The 18,232-nt window shown below is 40.4% G+C and overlaps 1 protein-coding gene across 1 annotated transcript; it reads left to right on the top strand.

The window, feature by feature from the left end:
* Positions 1–3,712: 3,712 nt before the first annotated feature.
* Positions 3,713–14,152, top strand: LOC103052141 (acyl-coenzyme A synthetase ACSM4, mitochondrial). The gene is made up of 14 exons (XM_015889359.3): positions 3,713–5,156; positions 5,662–5,849; positions 6,233–6,443; positions 6,659–6,869; positions 7,396–7,539; positions 8,173–8,329; positions 8,957–9,036; positions 9,594–9,717; positions 10,369–10,449; positions 10,566–10,667; positions 10,990–11,117; positions 11,704–11,803; positions 13,273–13,392; positions 13,913–14,152. The coding sequence occupies exons 2-14, from the start codon at positions 5,664–5,666 to the stop codon at positions 13,997–13,999; spliced, it is 1,731 nt and encodes a 576-aa protein (XP_015744845.3). The 5' UTR covers positions 3,713–5,156; positions 5,662–5,663; the 3' UTR covers positions 14,000–14,152.
* Positions 14,153–18,232: the final 4,080 nt, after the last annotated feature.

Here is an 18,232-nt window from a genome sequence, read left to right as displayed (position 1 = left end):
CTGCATTAACGTCACTGATTGCAAACCTCCACGGTGAGGTGGGACGGGGGCAAATCTCCCAAGCCCTCTTTGGCAAACGGGGGAGAGGGGGCCGAGCTCTGGTTTTTCCAGCCCACCACTTGTTTGCCCTCCACTCTGCTTAGCCCGCTCCTCTTCAGCTTTGGGTATTAGGTCCCGTTGAGAAGCCGCACTGCCTCCCTTTCATACAGGAGCTCAAGGCACAGGAAGCTCTCCTCCCATTTTTCCCCAACAACAGCCTTGTGAGGTAGGCTGGGCAGAGAGGGAGGGGCTGGCCTAAAGTCCCCCAGGGATCTTCTGCGGCTGAGGGGGAACTAGAACTTGAGTCTTCCTGTTCCTCATCCAGCAGAGGTGGCTGGCTCAACTTCAATAACCTATTCCAGAAGGTATTCTCCTAGATGTACCTGTGGTATCAAAGAATGGTATGATTCTCCTCTTCCATGACCAAGACCTCCTTTTAGTACTATTAATCAGTAGCTGTTGATTATGGTCTAACAGTCACAGTAATACCCAATCCATCTTGTCATTAATGGGATATCTTGCAATGTTGCTGGGAAGATAAAGCTCACTGCATTCCCTCAATCTACAAGTTCACTAACTCTCTTTTTGAATAAGGGGGTAACAGTCAACCCTTGCTGGTTTCTAAAAATATGTGTGTTATCTTTTATACTACTTCAGTCCTTTTTAATGGGAGAAGAGGAGGAAATTATTAAATGCCCAACTGGACAGGAATTATATATATAGTTTTATTTAAATATAAATGTGAATAAAATGAAGTTAATTGAACTGAATGTTTTCTTGGCTCCGCCCACTATTCTCTGGCATGTCACTCAAAGGATCAGTGTGGCCCTCAGCCCTGGAAAAGTAATCCCCCTTTTTCTAGATACTCACAGTCTGACAATGTAATAATCTCTTTAAAAAGTGAATGTTGATCTTCCTTCCCACCTCCTTGTAAGATGTGGACAATGCTTCCTATTTCTAATCCTTTGAAAGTTTAGACCTGTCTTCTGAAATGGGATGCTGTCCAGTTGTGTGGGTTTCAACTCCCACAATTCTGTGCAATGGTTAAGTTGGCTGGGGAATTCTGGGAGTTGATATCCATCCTTCTTGATACTTCACCCTTGAATTGGAGAAGGCAGGTCTCATCCGCCATTCTGTGAACTAGTCTTTCTTGGTGGACCATACGGGAACCAGGTATGACCTGCTCATAACTCTGCATGATCCATCCATTGGGCAAGAAACTGTGATGACCATCAGCAGCTCTGTAGATTTTGGGCAACAACCACTACATTGGGATTTCAGCCACTGAAAAACTTGCCAGGGTCTAGTCTGGTGTTGTCAGTAGCCCAGATCCATCAGAGGAGAGGTACATACTACAGTTGTATGAACAACAGCCCAAGAGCAGGTCCAAAAAATCATTATGTTGCCCTAAAAGCCTATAGCTTCTCCCATCTTTTATCCAAAAGCAATGAGTTACAAATACCAGTTGTGAGATAGTCCCTACCCTTCAGGTCTACCAGATAAAAGATATAACCTACAAAGAAAAGGAAAGGAGGGAGAAGGAGAATGGTTTGTTCTTATGATAACTGGCTGAAACGGAAAGAGTGGCATGATTGATTGCTTTACATGACAGAGAACAGCAGCAGCGTCCAGCCCATTGTCTTTCTGGCAAGGGTTTAATTATTCATTTTTGACACTCCTTTTTCTCATGCGAAATCTATACGCTGAATAGTTTGATTCGCTACGGCCTGCCTAACAGCCAATACAAAATAAACGATTCATCTGTCTGAACTAAACACCATGTATTATCTTGGATACCCAACACTCCAAATGAGTGTCCTAGAAGAACTTGGAGATGCACAAAGTTCGTGGAAGTGGGACAAGTATTAGGAACGAGCCCAGCTCCACAAATACCTGAGTTTGTGTATTTAGAATGGGTGCTAATTAGGTGTTGGGAGACAAACATACTCACCCAAAGTGGAAGAGAGAATATCCTGGAAAAAGCTAGGCTACAACATTTTGTGCAAGACCCGTGCAAATCCTGCTCTATAGAAGCCTTTTTCCCTCTTTTCTGAATCTCTCTCTCTCTCTCTCTCTCTCTCTCTCACACACACACACACACACACACACACATATATTTGGCATTTTATAAGTGGTGAAAGCAGTTGTTACTTTGGCTCCTGCTTTTTTATCTCATGATTCAGAAAAATTAATCAAGGAACTCTAAATCACATGGAAAACTCCCCAGCTCCCCAGAAATACCCTAGAAAGTAAATTGCTTTTCAAGAATGAATCTGAGAATTGCAGTCAGTGAGTGTGAATCGTCAAAATCTTTGGAAATTAAGCCTGCTTGCGTATTGGATCGGTGATATCTGCAGCCCGGGAGCCTTTTTGTGCCAATGCCCTTAGATGCGAGGAGATGTTGTAGAAGAAAGGTGAGCAATATTGAGCCCAGGGATGGATCTCTGCGCCCCAGCCCCACCCTGAAGTCCTGAGTGCAGCCTTCCAGATCTTCCCAATGTTTCCATTGCGTTAATCACTTGACGTGACAGGAAAATTATTAAATCCTTGGGGAGGAATCGGTTTACTTTTAATTTAAAAACACATTTAAACACATTTATATTTGGAGCTGCCTTCCCATTTCTTTTTTCAACTGATCCCAGCTACTTTTCCTTCCTTCCTTCCTTCCTTCCTTCCTTCCTCCCTCCCTCCCTCCCTCCCTGCCTCCCTCTCTCCCTGCCTCCCTCTCATTTCCATCTCCTTCCTTCCTTCCTTCCGTCCTTCCTTCCTTCCTTCCTTCCTTCCTTCCTTCCTTCCTTCCTTCCTCCCTCCCTCTCTTTTCCATCTCCTTCCTTCCTTCCTTCCTTCCTTCCTTCCTTCCTTCCTTCCTTCCTCCCTTCCTCCCTTCCTCCCTTCCTCTCATTTCCATCTCCTTCCTCCCTCCCTCCCTCTCATTTCCATCTCCTTCCTTCCTTCCTTCCTTCCTTCCTTCCTTCCTTCCTTCCTTCCTTCCTTCCTTCCTTCCTTCCTTCCTTCCTTTCATTTCCATCTCCTTCCTCCCTCCCTCCCTCCCTCCCTCTCATTTCCATCTCCTTCCTTCCTTCCTTCCTTCCTTCCTTCCTTCCTTCCTTCCTTCCTTCCTTCCTTCCTTCCTTCCTTCCTTCCTTCCTTCCTTCCTCTCATTTCCATCTCCTTCCTCCCTCCCTCCCTCTCATTTCCATCTCCTTCCTTCCTTCCTTCCTTCCTTCCTTCCTTCCTTCCTTCCTTCCTTCCTTCCTTCCTTCCTTCCTTCCTTCCTTCCTTCCTCTGCCTTTCCACACCAAAGACAAATGTGCCCTTCCCCTGAAAAAAAGTTTTCACTCTCATTCTAGAATGGCAAACTCCAGCCATGGTGTCAATTTAGACTCTCTTGGAAGAAAATCACTTCAGATGCAAACAGTCGTCAATAATCCCAAGGGGCCCACAGTGGGCCAGATGTATGTTTCATCCAAGGGACCATATATTTATTTTTGAGGCTTGTTTGAAGATGTTTCCACGTGATAACTTATTCACCTTTGCTGTTAACTATAAGACCTGGCTGGGTGCTCTGTTAGCGTTAGGTGAACCAATAGTAACGCAATTGAATTCATACAAAGCTACAAAAAACTGATGAAAGAAATTCTTTTTATTCTTCCAACACAAATTGAGTTTGTTCAAGAATTGACAAAAACTGCTACTGGGACAATTCAATTAAATGTATTAAGACAAGTAGCTTCAGCTAAACATGCACAAATGTTTATCTCTCTTCAGCCTATCTCCCCTTCCATAATAATTGATTATTCTAGAATTTGAAACAAAATGATTCAGAAAACTAGACTTCCCAGATTTGGAACTTCTGAATTATTCATTCTTACTTCCAGAGAAGAACTAATCAGGCTGCCTTTTTAAAAATCTCTACGTAACTCTAAAATAATAATTATTGCATTCATATGAACACATTTTTTAAATTTCATGAATTTCTCCTACCAATTTTATCTCCTGTTCAATAGCTTTTGAATCATGAATGTCATCATCCATGTTTTGGGTTGTATTTTTAGTTCGTTTGGGTTTTTTTCACTGTATTGGGTTATATGCTAGTTTTAATTTTTTTTCCCCCCTGATTTTTATTGGCTTGTTTTAGTATAATTCCATGATATTGCAAACAGTTGTGACTTTTTTGACTGCAGCAGGTAGAAATGGAATAAATGAACTTTATATGCAGCTCTATAACAGAGTACTTTTTTTTTTAATTAAGCAACTGCTATTACTCCTACTGAACATATTGCTTGAGCAATAGACTGAACGCCTGTTTAACCTTCTGTCCTGCCACTACCTTATCTTCAATGTCTTGCTTGCAAAAATTTAACTTTTTTAGCAAGGATCAGATGTACTCAGATCAGAATAATCAGTCTTAGATGCAATGGGAGACTTCAATAAAGATTGAAGGGATCTTGTCCCACCATCCAGGTTATCAGTGCTATGGAAGACATCACCTTGAGGTGTCTGGATTAAATCATAGCTTAATTTAGTGTTCTGACCATAGCAATAAGAAAGCATGAAAGGGGCAGGAGGGAAGAGAAAGATCGGTTGAATGACTGTGAGACCCAAGATCCCAAATGACCTAGTTACATTGCTGAATAGGAAAATCAAGCTTCAAAGAAAGACGGTTGTCCAGTTTGTGGAGTCCACAGGACTAACTCAAATCCCAAAGACATATAACCCTTGGACGCAGGGGTTGGCGTAAGAAAAGAATCAAGATAATAATAAATCTGTGCACTGTTTGCCATGGTTATTCATATCCCAGAGTTCATAGTTTCCTCCTTTACAATGTGGCTGGATTAGAAGGAAGAGACAATTTTAGGGTAATCTTTTACAACCATGTCAGTTATTAAAGGAAAGAAACAGTCAACTGACTCAATGTATGTTTTGGTCTGCATCATATCCCTCAGCTATGGAAGCACACCTCAGGGGCACGTTGTCTGTATAGTTTTCTCCAGGGAAAGCTGACGTGCATTTTTGAACCACCAGACAACTTGAAAGGGCAACCAGCATAGCAACGAAGTTCTTTTTTCACCAGTTTTGGGTTCTTCATCCAGCTTCTTCACTAGCACAACTTGCAGGTCAGTCTATGTGCAGACCAGCCTCATGTTCCATTTTCAATTTGAACCAAACGTGTTCCATTTAGTATCATTTTCCAGCCTGTGATTTAAGTTACGGTGGGTTAGTAGAACTATTGCCTCTGGGGAGTACTAGCTTCCTGAGTTAGATGTTCATTCCCCAGATTGCTCCCAAATCATCAACAGGATATTGACAACTTTAGCTGAAATTGATTGATTACGTGCCATCAAGTTGTTGCTGACTCTTAGTGACCACATAGATAGATCTTTTCCAGATGATGTGTCCCTAACCTGGTTCTTCAGCTTTTCTAACAGTGCACTCGTTTAGCTGAAACGGTGAATATAAAAATTGCAACAAGAAATACATGTGAAGAACTTTGATTTCCCCCCTGATTTCTTTACTAATTATTTATGATCTTGCCATTTTTAATCTCCCCCATTCTTGTAGACTATGTCTCTAGAGGTTAATATTTACTAACTCCACTGCATTTTTTTTCTTTTTTCCCAGCCATGAGAACTTCACTTTCTTTCTTCACGATATGGAAACAAATCCCTAGATTATTTCCCAGATACTCGAGGCATCTCAGCTCTCCCATATGTGCACAGTATGAAGCTGTAAGCCATGGACAGCACCAGTTACCAGATTATTTCAACTTTGCAAGCGATGTACTGGACAGATGGTCACAAATGGAAAAGGTAAAGTGTTTTTCTTTAAAATTAGGACTCTGTCTTTCTTTGCTTCTAAAGTATCACCATCACTCTGAATGGGCTTTGTGACACCAACACTTAATCCTATCCTTTTGCTCTGTAATGGCACTTGATATAGCTATCCCACCTATGTGATTTCATGGTGAGTTGGGATCAAGCAGCAGCTCCAAGGAATCACATCCCCATTTGAAAAAGGGAAAGGGAACCTTGAATAAACCAAGCTAGCAGACCAGAGTCAGGTGCAGAACGATGCATGAGTTTCTGTCTGACAGGCTGTGCTCACATAAAAAAAATTAATTTACCCCCATATCATGAAGTTCCAAGAGAAGACCAAATATTTATCTCTCTCTTTTGTTGGATTCATTTTGTAGGATGGAAAAAGATCGTCCAACCCAGCCCTGTGGTGGATAAATGGAAGAGGAGGTGAGGTGAGGTGGAGCTTTGAAGAGCTGGGATTCCAATCCAGGAAAGTGGCCAACATACTCACAGACCGATGTGGACTACGCCAAGGCGACAGAATCCTGGTCATTCTATCCCGGATTCCAGAATGGTGGCTGGTGATGGCAGCTTGCATTAGGACAGGTCAATAAAAAAAAAGACATTACAATCAGCAAAGTAGGACAGAGAATGACCCAAGGAAGCAATTGTGGTCAGACCAACTTTTGAAGTCAGCTTTCAATTCTTGATCTGGCCAGGCTTCCACCTGCTTCCAAAACTTCCAAAACAAAAAGTGATAGAACTTCTAAAACAAGCATAGGCTCATCTCTGACAACCAATTAATATTATCAACCTTGCAGGAATTGTCATCATCCCTGCAACATCTCAATTAACTGCTAAGGACATAGAGTACAGACTCCAAGCTTCGGAAGCCAAATGTCTCATCACTACAGATGCCTTAATACCTGTGGTGGATTCCATTGCCCCAAAGTGTAACTTCCTGAGAACCAAACTGATGGTATCTTCTGAAGGCAAGCGAGAAGGATGGTTGAACTTTGGTGAATTGCTTAGGTGAGTAGCTTGGATAGCTTATTTTCCCAAGATGCATAGTTGCAAATTCATGAGAGATATCATTCCTCACACAGCGATCTTTCCTTGTGGTGGGACATGAAAGAAACACACCTTGAAGGCAGTTTGGTTTCAGCATTGCTGTCTAAACATTTTTCCCAAGCTTGATTCAAGATGCTGATTTTTAAGGTCAAATTAGATTCACACTGGAGTATATCAAGAACTGCATTCTCAGATGGAAATATACTGAAGGAGAGAAGCCAAAATTGGAACCCCTGTTTTCTATGCAGAAAGTTCAAGGTTCATCTCACAGCATCTCTAAATAAGATTCAGTAAGCCTTAGTTAGAAGAGATAATCTGTCTAAAAACAAACAGTATCTTCAAGCCAGAATACAAATAGGGGGATGGATGGATGAATACTGTGACCTGATATTAAGCAATATTAATGTCATATGGGGCTTGAACTTGATTGCTTCAATAATCTGTCTTTCTAACTTTTTCAACTGGTGGGATGTTGTTTATTGCACAGAGAAGCGCCTGACAACCACACTTGTGTGAAAACAAAGATGCATGATCCCATGATGGTTTATTTCACCAGTGGAACCACAGGGAATCCCAAGATGGTCGAACACACTCAAGGAAGTCTAGGGTTCAGACCCATCATTGGTAAAAGGTATAAAAGAAACCCCCTCAAAATACCAGTGAAAATTCATAATAGTGAATTCATTGTTAGACATGCTGGATATTAACATAAATAGGCAAATATATGGTCAGTATATTATTATTCTTTATAATTAAGTAATACTGTTATATTCAGAGGCTGTATGTTACCTGACTTAATATGACTGCTTAAAAAGCAAATGTTAAAATGTTGGCTTTAGATGTAAGGGTATGAAATCCAATGGGAAACATGGGCTGATCACTACCCGTCAACCTAACCCAGCATACAAGGTTATTGTGATGGTTAAGGTGGGGAAGCAAGCAACCACTGAACTCTCCAAAAGACAATCTAGAGAAAAATGTAATGCATGAAAAAAGTGCAAGTAGCTAAGACATCAACCATCAACATCCTTGAATACGACTTATCAATCATTGAGTCAAACTCATCACGTCGAATGTCTCTGAACTATTTAGTTGACTTTAATGCCAAATGTGTCTTAATTAAGTATAATTTATCAGTCAGTTCCATTCCATCAGTTCCATCAAACATTTCCATTTCATCCATTCCATTCAGGGTAATTTTCAATGATCAGCTTTGTGGACCATCAGATTGCTCATCGCAATTTAATGTTCTTTGTTTGATCAGATACTGGCTGGATGCAACCCCTTTGGACGTGGTATGGAGCACAGCAGATACTGGCTGGCTGGTTGCTATCTTGGGCTCATTTTTTGATCCATGGGTTTCTGGATCATGCGTCTTCATCCATAGCCTACCACAATTTGAGACAAAGACCATCCTAAGTGTAAGATGACATTTCTTGGGCAAATTTGCTCATGCTTATTTATTTATTGACGGAGCCAATATGGCTGCCTATCTCATATAATGAACCTAGGTGGCTCACAAGAAATATTTGAAGATTATTTATCATGTGACTCAATAAATATTTGGGTTTAAATGAAGTGTGGGCAAGAAATAACTAAGGAAAGTAAAGATTTGCTCTAACCTTCCTCAGTTCTTGAGTTGCTTGATATACCCATGTAATTTTACTTAGATGGTAGACCACCAGCAAATACCAGAACAATAGGCTAGATTAGGGAGTTAAAAAAAATAATAAAGGAAGATAATGGTAAGTCATTGTTGTACTGTACCACTGCCAAGAAAACTGCATGCTGCAGAAGTCAAGCTACACTCATGAGTGTCTTCCTATCTCTCCAGCAGAGAAGATGTACAGATACATCTTCTGGTAGGTTAGATGAAGAACCTTCAACCTCACCTTAGTGTCTTATCATTTCTGTGCATCAGCTCATTTGTGTCAGAGCCCAACACAATTAACCTAAAGCTGAATATATCAACCATTGGGTTAGTTCAGTGTGTAATTGATACACCACCTTTGCTTGGCTTCTTTTTATAATCTTGTATTTCTTTTTAGACCCTCTCCCAATTTCCAATCACCATTTTTGTGAGTCCTCCTACCTCGTTTCGCATGTTCTTGAAGGAAGATCTCACCAGGTACGCTGGGAAGCAACTTTAAAAAAAAAAAGGTTTTGTAAGGATTTACCTCCTTTCAGAATCCATTTTGAAGCTTGCAATTCTAACCTGCTCCGGAGGTTCTCAGAAAGGTTAAGCTTAGGTTGTCTTCTGTGTTAAGCCGTAGGTTGATTTTCTTGGTATTGGCTTAGTGTGTTCTACAAATCCAGCCATAGTTGCTTGTAAATCATGTTTTCTAGTTGAGCTTGAGGAGAAAACTCAGTTGGTTGTGATTTATTTAAAAAACAGTAATAAAAGATCCATGGCTTAACACAAAGTGAGCTTGGCTTAACACTCCAAATATGACCAAATAGAAGTTCAGTGAGAAGATGGCGATTTGAAGGTTCTATGTTGAAGCTTCCACCAAGAGTGGTTTCTTTCTTCACTGGTGCAGTTGTCCCCTCCTTATCCTTGTTAATGTTTCCTAGAATGAGCCTCATTCTTAATAATGGCTCTAGCAGAAATCTTTTGATGGTTTTTTTATAACCTGCCCCAGAATATTAGTGTCCTTTTCTCTTCTTTTATACATTCTCATTAAGATACAAATTCATGAGCCTGCAATACTGTATAAGTGGAGGAGAACCATTAAACCCTGAAGTGATGGAACAGTGGAAAAACAAGACAGGAGTGGACATCTATGAAATATATGGACAGACAGAAGCAGTAAGTTCTATTTAATTTATCATGACATTCTCACAATTATTTTAAAACACTGTAAAACTCCCAGATATGTCTAGAGCAGTGTTCCTCAACCTCAGCAACTTTAAGATATGTGGACTTCAACTCCCAGAATTCCTCAGCCAGCATTCTGGGAGTTGAAGTCCATACCACTTAAAATTGCTGAGGTTGAGAAACACTGGTTTAGAAAATGGATTACTGGTTTACTGTTAGAAGAAGGGAAAAGAAGAAAATTTACATTTGACATATCTATAGTAGTTTGGTGGATTTTGGCTTTCAATGTTTTAAATACTTCCTATTCAGAAGATATTTTATATTTTGGGGCACAAACTCTAGGCACTACTGAGAAAAAAATAGTCAAGGTAAGTAGGAATCCAGTTTTAATTGATTTAAAATGATTTCTTGACCAAAGTATATGTCACAATTAAACTCTTGAGAATGTGTGACGGGGTGGAGGGCAATCCTCTACATAACCCTTTATGAGTAAGCTTATTGAAATCACTAAGACTTCTCTGTGAATATGTGTGGGCCAAGTTGTATGTGCTCCCAAAACCATGGAGAAAATGAGAATGCCATGTCTGTCTATCTGTCTGTCTCTGTGTATATATTTCTTATAAAGTCATCTTTTTCATACAGGGCGTAATTTGTTCAGTTTCCAAAAAAATGAAAATTAAGCCCGGCTCAATGGGAAAGGCAGCTACACCTTATGATGTTCAGGTTGGTACTTTCAATCTTCTTCTTTGTATTAGTTTTCAAATTAAATACATTCAGCACACCAAAATGGATTATATCAAAATGAAGGCTGGTGGTTGAGTGGCTTTCTTCTTTTCTAGATTGTAGACCAAGAAGGAAATATTTTATCTCCTGGGGAAGAAGGTGAAATAGCTGTCAGAGTGAAGCCCAAAAGACCACTTGGTCTGTTCACTCAGTACATTGTAAGTAAACTCTCTTGTAGCCTTGGAGAATCCCAGTAACTCTTTAAGGCTTGGGAAGATCCCTTATTTAATAGAAATTGGTGAATCTGTCACAAACTTCCTTAATTTTGCTCAAGTTTTTTCGAGTTCTTTTTATCTCTCCCTGCAAAAAAAAAAAAAAAATCAGATAAGTCTTGAGAGTAAATTAGACAATATGTGGAAATTTGTATGGGAGATCCATTTTACTGACACATCACAGTGGGCCAATGGTACTCTCTCGATTCACTACAGTTGAAATGATAGTTAAATGGCTAACTGCATCTTTCTAAAATGTTCTCATTAGAATGCTCCCAAAAAAGCAGCTATGTCAGAACAAGAGGACTTTTTTCTCACTGGAGACCGAGGAGTGATGGATGAAGATGGATACTTTTGGTTTATAGGACGAGCTGACGATATCATCAACTCTTCTGGGTCAGTTTCCTTTCTGTGGTTGTTCATAGCTTCACCCTCCAGAGTTAAGAGAGCAGCTTACAATTTTGCAAAAATAAAGCGATAAGGCGAACATCAACATGTCACCTACAAATCAATGCTCTCTTTGAAGAACAGCTAAACCTGGGTTCCCTTCAGCACCATGATCAACTGGTGAGGTCTACCCAGATTTTCCTTCCATTTGTTCTTTCTCATGGAGTTTCCGTTGAGATCAGACCCCGAATGAGAACTTGAATAGGTGATCTGAGTTGAGATTGAACATTGCGATAGACCTGCAGGTCATTAGCCCACACCAGTGGTCTCCTACTCCAGTAATCTGAGCTTCTGAGAAGAAAATGCAACAATCTGCTTAGCAGGATAGGAAATACTCCTGCAGGCTTGTAACTTTTCTGGGTTGATCTACAAGGCGGTATTGGAGTGCTGATTGAAGAGTCACTAGATACTTTATGCCCCAAAACCCAGCATCCTCTTTCATCTCCCTAGCAAAACCAATGCAGATTTTAGAACCATTTGCCTCCTAGTTTATACATTTCCCCAGTATTAATTGCTTTGGATTCTTTTTTCCTAGGTATCGTATCGGACCATTTGAAGTAGAAAGTGCGCTCTTGAAGCACCCAGCAGTAGCTGAAGTAGCCGCTGTCAGCAGTCCAGATCCAATCAGAGGAGAGGTAATAAGACCCATTCCAGCAATAATCTCTAGATCAGTATTTCTCAACCACGGCAACTTTAAGATTTGTGGACTTCAACTCCCAGCATGCTGGCTGGGGAATTCTGGGAGTTGAAGTCCACACACCTTAAAGTTGCCAAGGTTGAAAAACACTGCTCTCTACACTAAAATTAAGAGAGGGTGGATTGGAATCACCACTCATTCGTTCATTCACTTTATTTATGCACCACCAAAAATGTAAGGGACTCCCAGCATTTATAGTCATAGATGAACAATTAAAACCTCCATGGCAGGTGGTAAACAATGGTTAAAACATCCACCATAATAACATCATAATCAGTAACAAATTAATATCAGTCAGATGATGATGACAGAGCAAATCAGAACCTAAATGACAAATAACGGAAAATAATAGAAATATGATTTGCATTAGATTAGCAAGGTTTCCACTCTGTAGGGTTAGCATGATTGGTAGGGATTTTCAACAAGGGAACATGGTTCTAAATGAATAATTGTTTGTAAGAAACCACAGAGATGCATTTGAAACCCCCATGACCTTATTTCTGCTATTGCAAACCTTGGTTCAAAATGTGCTCCAAAGTATGTTACCCCTTCATTTTAGCTATAGCTTGTTAGCCCTGGGCTCTTCTGCTAACGTTGCATTGATACTTAACAGATATTTGAAAAATGCATTGATTAAACCAGCCAAAATGATGCCAAAGAGAATGCAAGCTTTTTGGAATTCTTTGTTGGGCATGGTGGGGAAAAAGCAAAAAAGCCAACATTAGCCCAGATTTACATTTCAAACTCAGCCTTTTTAAAATGTATGTGTTCATTTATTCATTAGATTTATCTTCCACCTTTCCCCCAGAAGCTCAAGGTAGCAAACATAATACTCTTTCCTCCTATTTTTTCCCCCAAACCACCCTTCCTGATAGGTGAGGCTAAAAGAGAATGAAAGACCCAAAGTCACCCAGTAAGGTTTCATGGTTGAAGTTGAAGTTGAACCCAAGTCTCACTGCTCCTGGTCCAACCCCTTAAACACTGCACCACTCTGGCCCCCAGTCTTGATGGAGGTTGTAATACTGAACACATTTGTAGGATCAGCTGAAATTGGAAAGTTTGTCCCTCCGTGCCAGGAGAAAACTGACATTGATTGAAAAAGACTTCCATCTTTTTTAGTCATTAAGAAATAAACTGAACTGAACTTGGTGAAGCTGGTTTCTAGATCATGTGCTTAGGATTGTCCTGTAAGGTTGATCTGAGGTGAAATCATGTACTTTTCAATCTTCCACCTTTGGAAGAAAGATGGACTAAATAGAAGACCCCATCTTCATTACATTCTTCTATTGATGTACTCTGAAATTTAGCTTTGGAGAACTTTAGAAAGTTTCAGAAGTGATAGGAAACTTTAAGAAAGGAATCTTATTGTTTTGGTGTACATTGGCATTTTCCATCTCTGCTTTTTAGGTAGTAAAGGTGTTTGTGGAGTTGTCTACGAGCTATTCAACGCAAGACAAGGAGAAATTAACCCTGGAGCTACAGGAACATGTGAAAAAAATGACTGCTCCATACAAATACCCAAGAAAGGCAAGTATCTATTCCTCTATTGGAAGTATGCTGAGAGGCAGCTGAAGACATAAGTAGTAACTTGAACGTCCTTATTTATAAAATCACACCCAAACATAAAACACCCAAAGGCAGCAGAATGAAATGTCAAGAGTCGTATCTTCTAAATGATTGTTCTACCAGTGACCTCAAACTCAAGGAAAATATGTCACTTCTTGGGAAACCTGGTCACCTTACATATTTTCTGGTTTGACAGATGCTTCAAAAAAGAAATTATGCTATCCAGTTCTTAACAATAGGGAGTCCCTTGTCTCTTCTCAGCAACCAAATTTGGGTGTCTGGGGAAAAAAGGAATATCCTTCTTTTGGTAATGCTAGCTAGAAATCTTGGCACTGATGTCCCAACACATTAAGAGGGCACTGAACTGGAAATGGAGTCCAGGGTATTAGTAACTTATTAGTAATCAAGGTTGCAAAGATAATCTCATAACTCATCAAAGATCCACGTGCCCCCTTGTTTTGCACATTTCTGTCTTTGATAGGTGGAATTTGTCCAGGAGTTGCCAAAAACCCAGACGGGGAAGATCCGACGGAATGAATTAAGAGACCAAGAATGGGGTCGAATTTAAATCCACAGAAAGCGTGCTTTATCTCAACAGTTTTCAGTAGATGTCATTCAGATCTGTTACTGTTGAAGTGACCTGTTCTTTGGCTGGGCTTTGAGTATTTCTGCTGAAACCTACAGATGTCATACATTAAAAGCAGTCTTCCTTGAAACCATGCAGCAAGAAGTCGTGGATGCCAGAATGAAAGAGAAATCTAGAGGGCAAGTGGGGTGTGGTGGTTAAGGTGCTGAACATTTTGACTGGGGAGAACCAGGTTCAAATCACCCTCAGTCCTAGAAATTCATTGGGTTCCTCTTTCTCAGCCCAGAGATTCTCGCAAGATTGTTGTTGTGGAGGTAAAATAAAGGAGATCCCTGTGTAAGTTGCCTTGAGCTCCCGGAGAAAAGGCAGAAGATAAATCTAACATATCAATATTTCTCCCAATTCAAAATCTATTTCCCCCAATGGGTGTTACAGTCCATTTTTTAAAGAAGGAATACAGCACAACCAGGCAAATAAATGAATAGAAAATGAGATAATTGCAAAGATGTTGACCCTGTAAGCATCTGGGCTATCATCACTCGGAACTCATGGTATTCCTATTTACCATCATTCAAAGTTAGTCAGAATTACATTAACCATGAAATTGTAGGAGGACAACCATGTTAGTCTACGGTGGCTAAAAATCAGGAGGAGTCTGATAGCATCTTTTCCAGCTAACAAATTTTATTCAGACGTCAGCTGCAGCTCACAAAAAGGTACGACCACATACCTTCTGATTTATTAACCCTGAATGTTATTTAGCAGGAAGCATAAATAACAGAACTTGCTTTCTTATGGTCTGAAATCACCGAGACATTTCTATCTCGATTCACAAGCCTCCATTTTCGATACCTCGGCTGACCCTTTCCATTCTGTGGCGAAATGTTCTGCCTTTTTACAAATGGGACCAACTGATTGGACCTCATGCTAGGTGATGACACACTAACACTTGATTCACAAAAGATGAAACTATTGGTCCTGATGTTTAGACGCCAACTGTTCCAAATGTGAACAAGGCTGGGTTAATAATCATGCTGTAGTTGAGTTCAAAAGAATGCTGACTCACAAGATTAAGTATTTAAAAAGGTTTACTGTCAATGAAGTATTAAAAAAGGTTAGCTCAGCGCAATCAAGAGCCCAAATGCAAGATCTGCTTACCAGGTTCAGCGCTGTGTTATGCTGGACAGCTGAATATCTGCCACAGCTAAGAGAAAAATAAAATTCAATGCAATCAGCAAGGCCGCTTAAAGCTTCTTTCCAGACAGCCCTCAATCTGACAAAGGAATTAACTCTACATGCAAATCTAGAGATTAATTTGCAACCGATACAGCTGTTGTCTAATTCTGCATTCTGGTCTAGCAGTGACAGATAATAGCATGCCTTTCTGGCCAAATCTCTCCTTGAGGATCTTTCCAAACTTTGCCACTAATTGTAATTTTTCATAGGGTTGGAGGAGTAAATTAATCAAGAGTGGTTGTATTGTGGCCAATCCAAGGTGAAGACTGGGCAGATGCCTTCCTAGAGGCTAACCATGGTTACGGTTCAGGTGGTTGATGTTTTGGGTCCTTAGTTACATGGTGTCATAAGATCAGAAGCCCACTTGCATGACACAAGACTAATGGCTGATGAGCCCATTTTCACTAATTCTAATACGATTCCATATGGTTGGGTATAAGGAATGTATCTCCACCAAGCATTTAGGATGATAGTTCTGAGATATTCTCCACTCTTCATACGGTGTCAAGTGATGGGTGCAATTCAGGAGGGGGTTGTGATAGAATTCACAGAGCTCAGGAACAAACATGGCTATTTCCAGAACATTTTAGAACAAGAACAGATGGATCTTTTTGTGGTATCAATTAAGTTATTCGTGCCTTCCCCATTAAACCAAGACACGGTTAGAAAGAAGACCAAAGAAGTACTCACTGAAAAATGAGGCCTAAGGCACACTTACCCAGTTTTCAAGATTTTTCAACCTAATCCCTTTTTCCTTACAATAAACCTGCCTGTGCAGATTACGTGAGAATCATGTTTCCTTGCTTGTGAGTTGCTATTAGCAGGGTGACATTTCTATTTCTATTGCCTTTCCTAACTGAACCTCTATACATGCATTCCTATGTCCTTGCAACAAACCGAATAGCATCCTACTCAGACTAAATTAACTAATCTTTATCCTCACTCTCAGGGAAGTTTCCCCCAATATTTCCTTTGTTTCCCACCTGAGCAATGGAGTAAAGATCAGAATAAGTTAAAGGAGTGTGGGAGACATATTAAATAAGATCCCAAAGATCCGATTATAGAGTTCTTTTTCAGATTATGTCTGATGAAAGAGGTTATTTCCCAACAGCAGTCATTGGCCTCAGGCACCCAAAATCTATGCAAGCACAGGGGTCTACCCTATAATTTTCAAACCAAGCTCTTCCCACTTTCCTTTTTTGGCTTCCTCCCATTTTTCTGGCCCCATTCCTGAGTTTTCCAAAGCAAGTGTCCATATCTTGGTCCATCCCTACCTAAGGTAACTGAGTTTAGGAGGTATTATTTAACCAACACAGTTAGTACAATGGCATGATCCCATGAGGTCCAAAGTACAAGAACTGCAACATATAGTTGCATTATGGGGATCTCCTTTCCCTTCCTTCTTCCACCCTGCCAACACTGTGTAGTTATATAGTTTTTGAGTCTAGATTGAATGAATTGAAAGGGACATTTTTCCTCTTCAAATGGCCTAGTGCATTAACTCACTTATTTCGAAATGTGATGAATCAGCTCTACACCGTTTAGAACAGCCTGATTCCTTGTTCCACTGCACGAGCAGTTGGCCCCCAAACAATCATGACTCATACAGTGTTCATCTTAGGCTACTAGTATGCTGAGCATAGAATATCCATGAGATTCAAAGGGTATGCTTGAAAAAGATGTCACAAAAAGAAAGGTGAGGTTGCTTTGACCTTCGTTTCTTCTCACTGCATCCTTCATGAAATGAAGATGTCCAGAACTATGTATCTACTCCTAATTTTGGGTGTCTTCATTTCATGATAGTAGGCTACAACTGTAATAACCTTTAACTAAAATTGCATATAAACAATTTAAAACCTAAACACAGTAAGCCACTTTAAAACGTGCAAATGGATGTTAAGCATCCATCAAAACAAGGGATGTGAGTTGTAGCTGGGTGGCTCCAAGTCCTGGTTGAGATTAGTCCCATCACCTAAGCTCATGGCCATTTGGCATGCAAATTGATTTTCAAACCATTTTTGTAATCCTTTGGGATATGCTGTCAATGGCATGACTCTTAGGGTTGGGTGGTGGATTTCTACTGCTCATCCAAAATATCCCTAAAAAAGGCATCAGAGTCTGATCTTTCACATAGGCAAAAGATGACCAGCAGGTAAGTGGTCAGGGGGTAGTCCAAGACCACAGTGGCAAGGCTAATCGGAGATCACTGACACCGAACATGTTACGGCAAGGTGCCTCTCCCATTTGCATCAATGTTGTAGTGAGACAGATAATTTTGCATGAGGAGCAGAGCACATAAACCAACTGTATGGCTGACCTTAAGGTACAGGGAGATACTTGCTCACCTAAGTGTCCCTGGGCATCCTTGCCCTGGGGCAAGGAGGCTATGTGGACATGCCCTATCCCTTCTAAGGTCTAATTCAGTTCAGTTCTTTCAAAAGGATCAATAGTCATCCAATAGTGTTAAGGAGGCAAGAGTTCCTAGGTTAAGGATCCATTTGGACCAGGATCTAAGGTGGCATGGCCTCATTCAGCCACAAGAGGAGGTAGCCAAACTCTAGGTGTAGCGAAGTGTTAGGTACACATTGAGGCACTCTATTTATAGATCTTAAAAACTGGAGTGGATCCTCTGTTAATATATTATTCTCCAAGGAACATTGATTGATTGATTGATTGATTGATTGATTGATTGATTGATTGATTGATTATGTACCATCAAGTCGTTTTTGACTCCTAGAGACCACATAGATAGATTTTCTCCATGATGATCTGTCCCTAAGCTGGTCTTTCAGGTCTTCCAATGGTACACTCATCACCACTGTAACTGAGACCATCCACTTTGCTGCTGTCATCCTCTTCTCTTTCCTTCCATCTTTCCCACCATCAGAATATTCTCCAAAGAGCTGCGTCTTCACATAACGTGTCTGAAGTAGGATCATTTGAGCCTGGTCATTTGTGCCTCAAGTGAAAATTCTGGGT

Source organism: Python bivittatus, unplaced genomic scaffold (assembly GCF_059951505.1).
Source record: "Python bivittatus isolate LINGU-HERP-01145 unplaced genomic scaffold, Pbiv_v1 ctg000560_np1212, whole genome shotgun sequence".
NCBI lineage: Eukaryota > Metazoa > Chordata > Lepidosauria > Squamata > Pythonidae > Python > Python bivittatus.
Note: the sequence above shows the minus strand (reverse complement) of the source record. Positions and strands in the feature narration are given on the sequence as shown.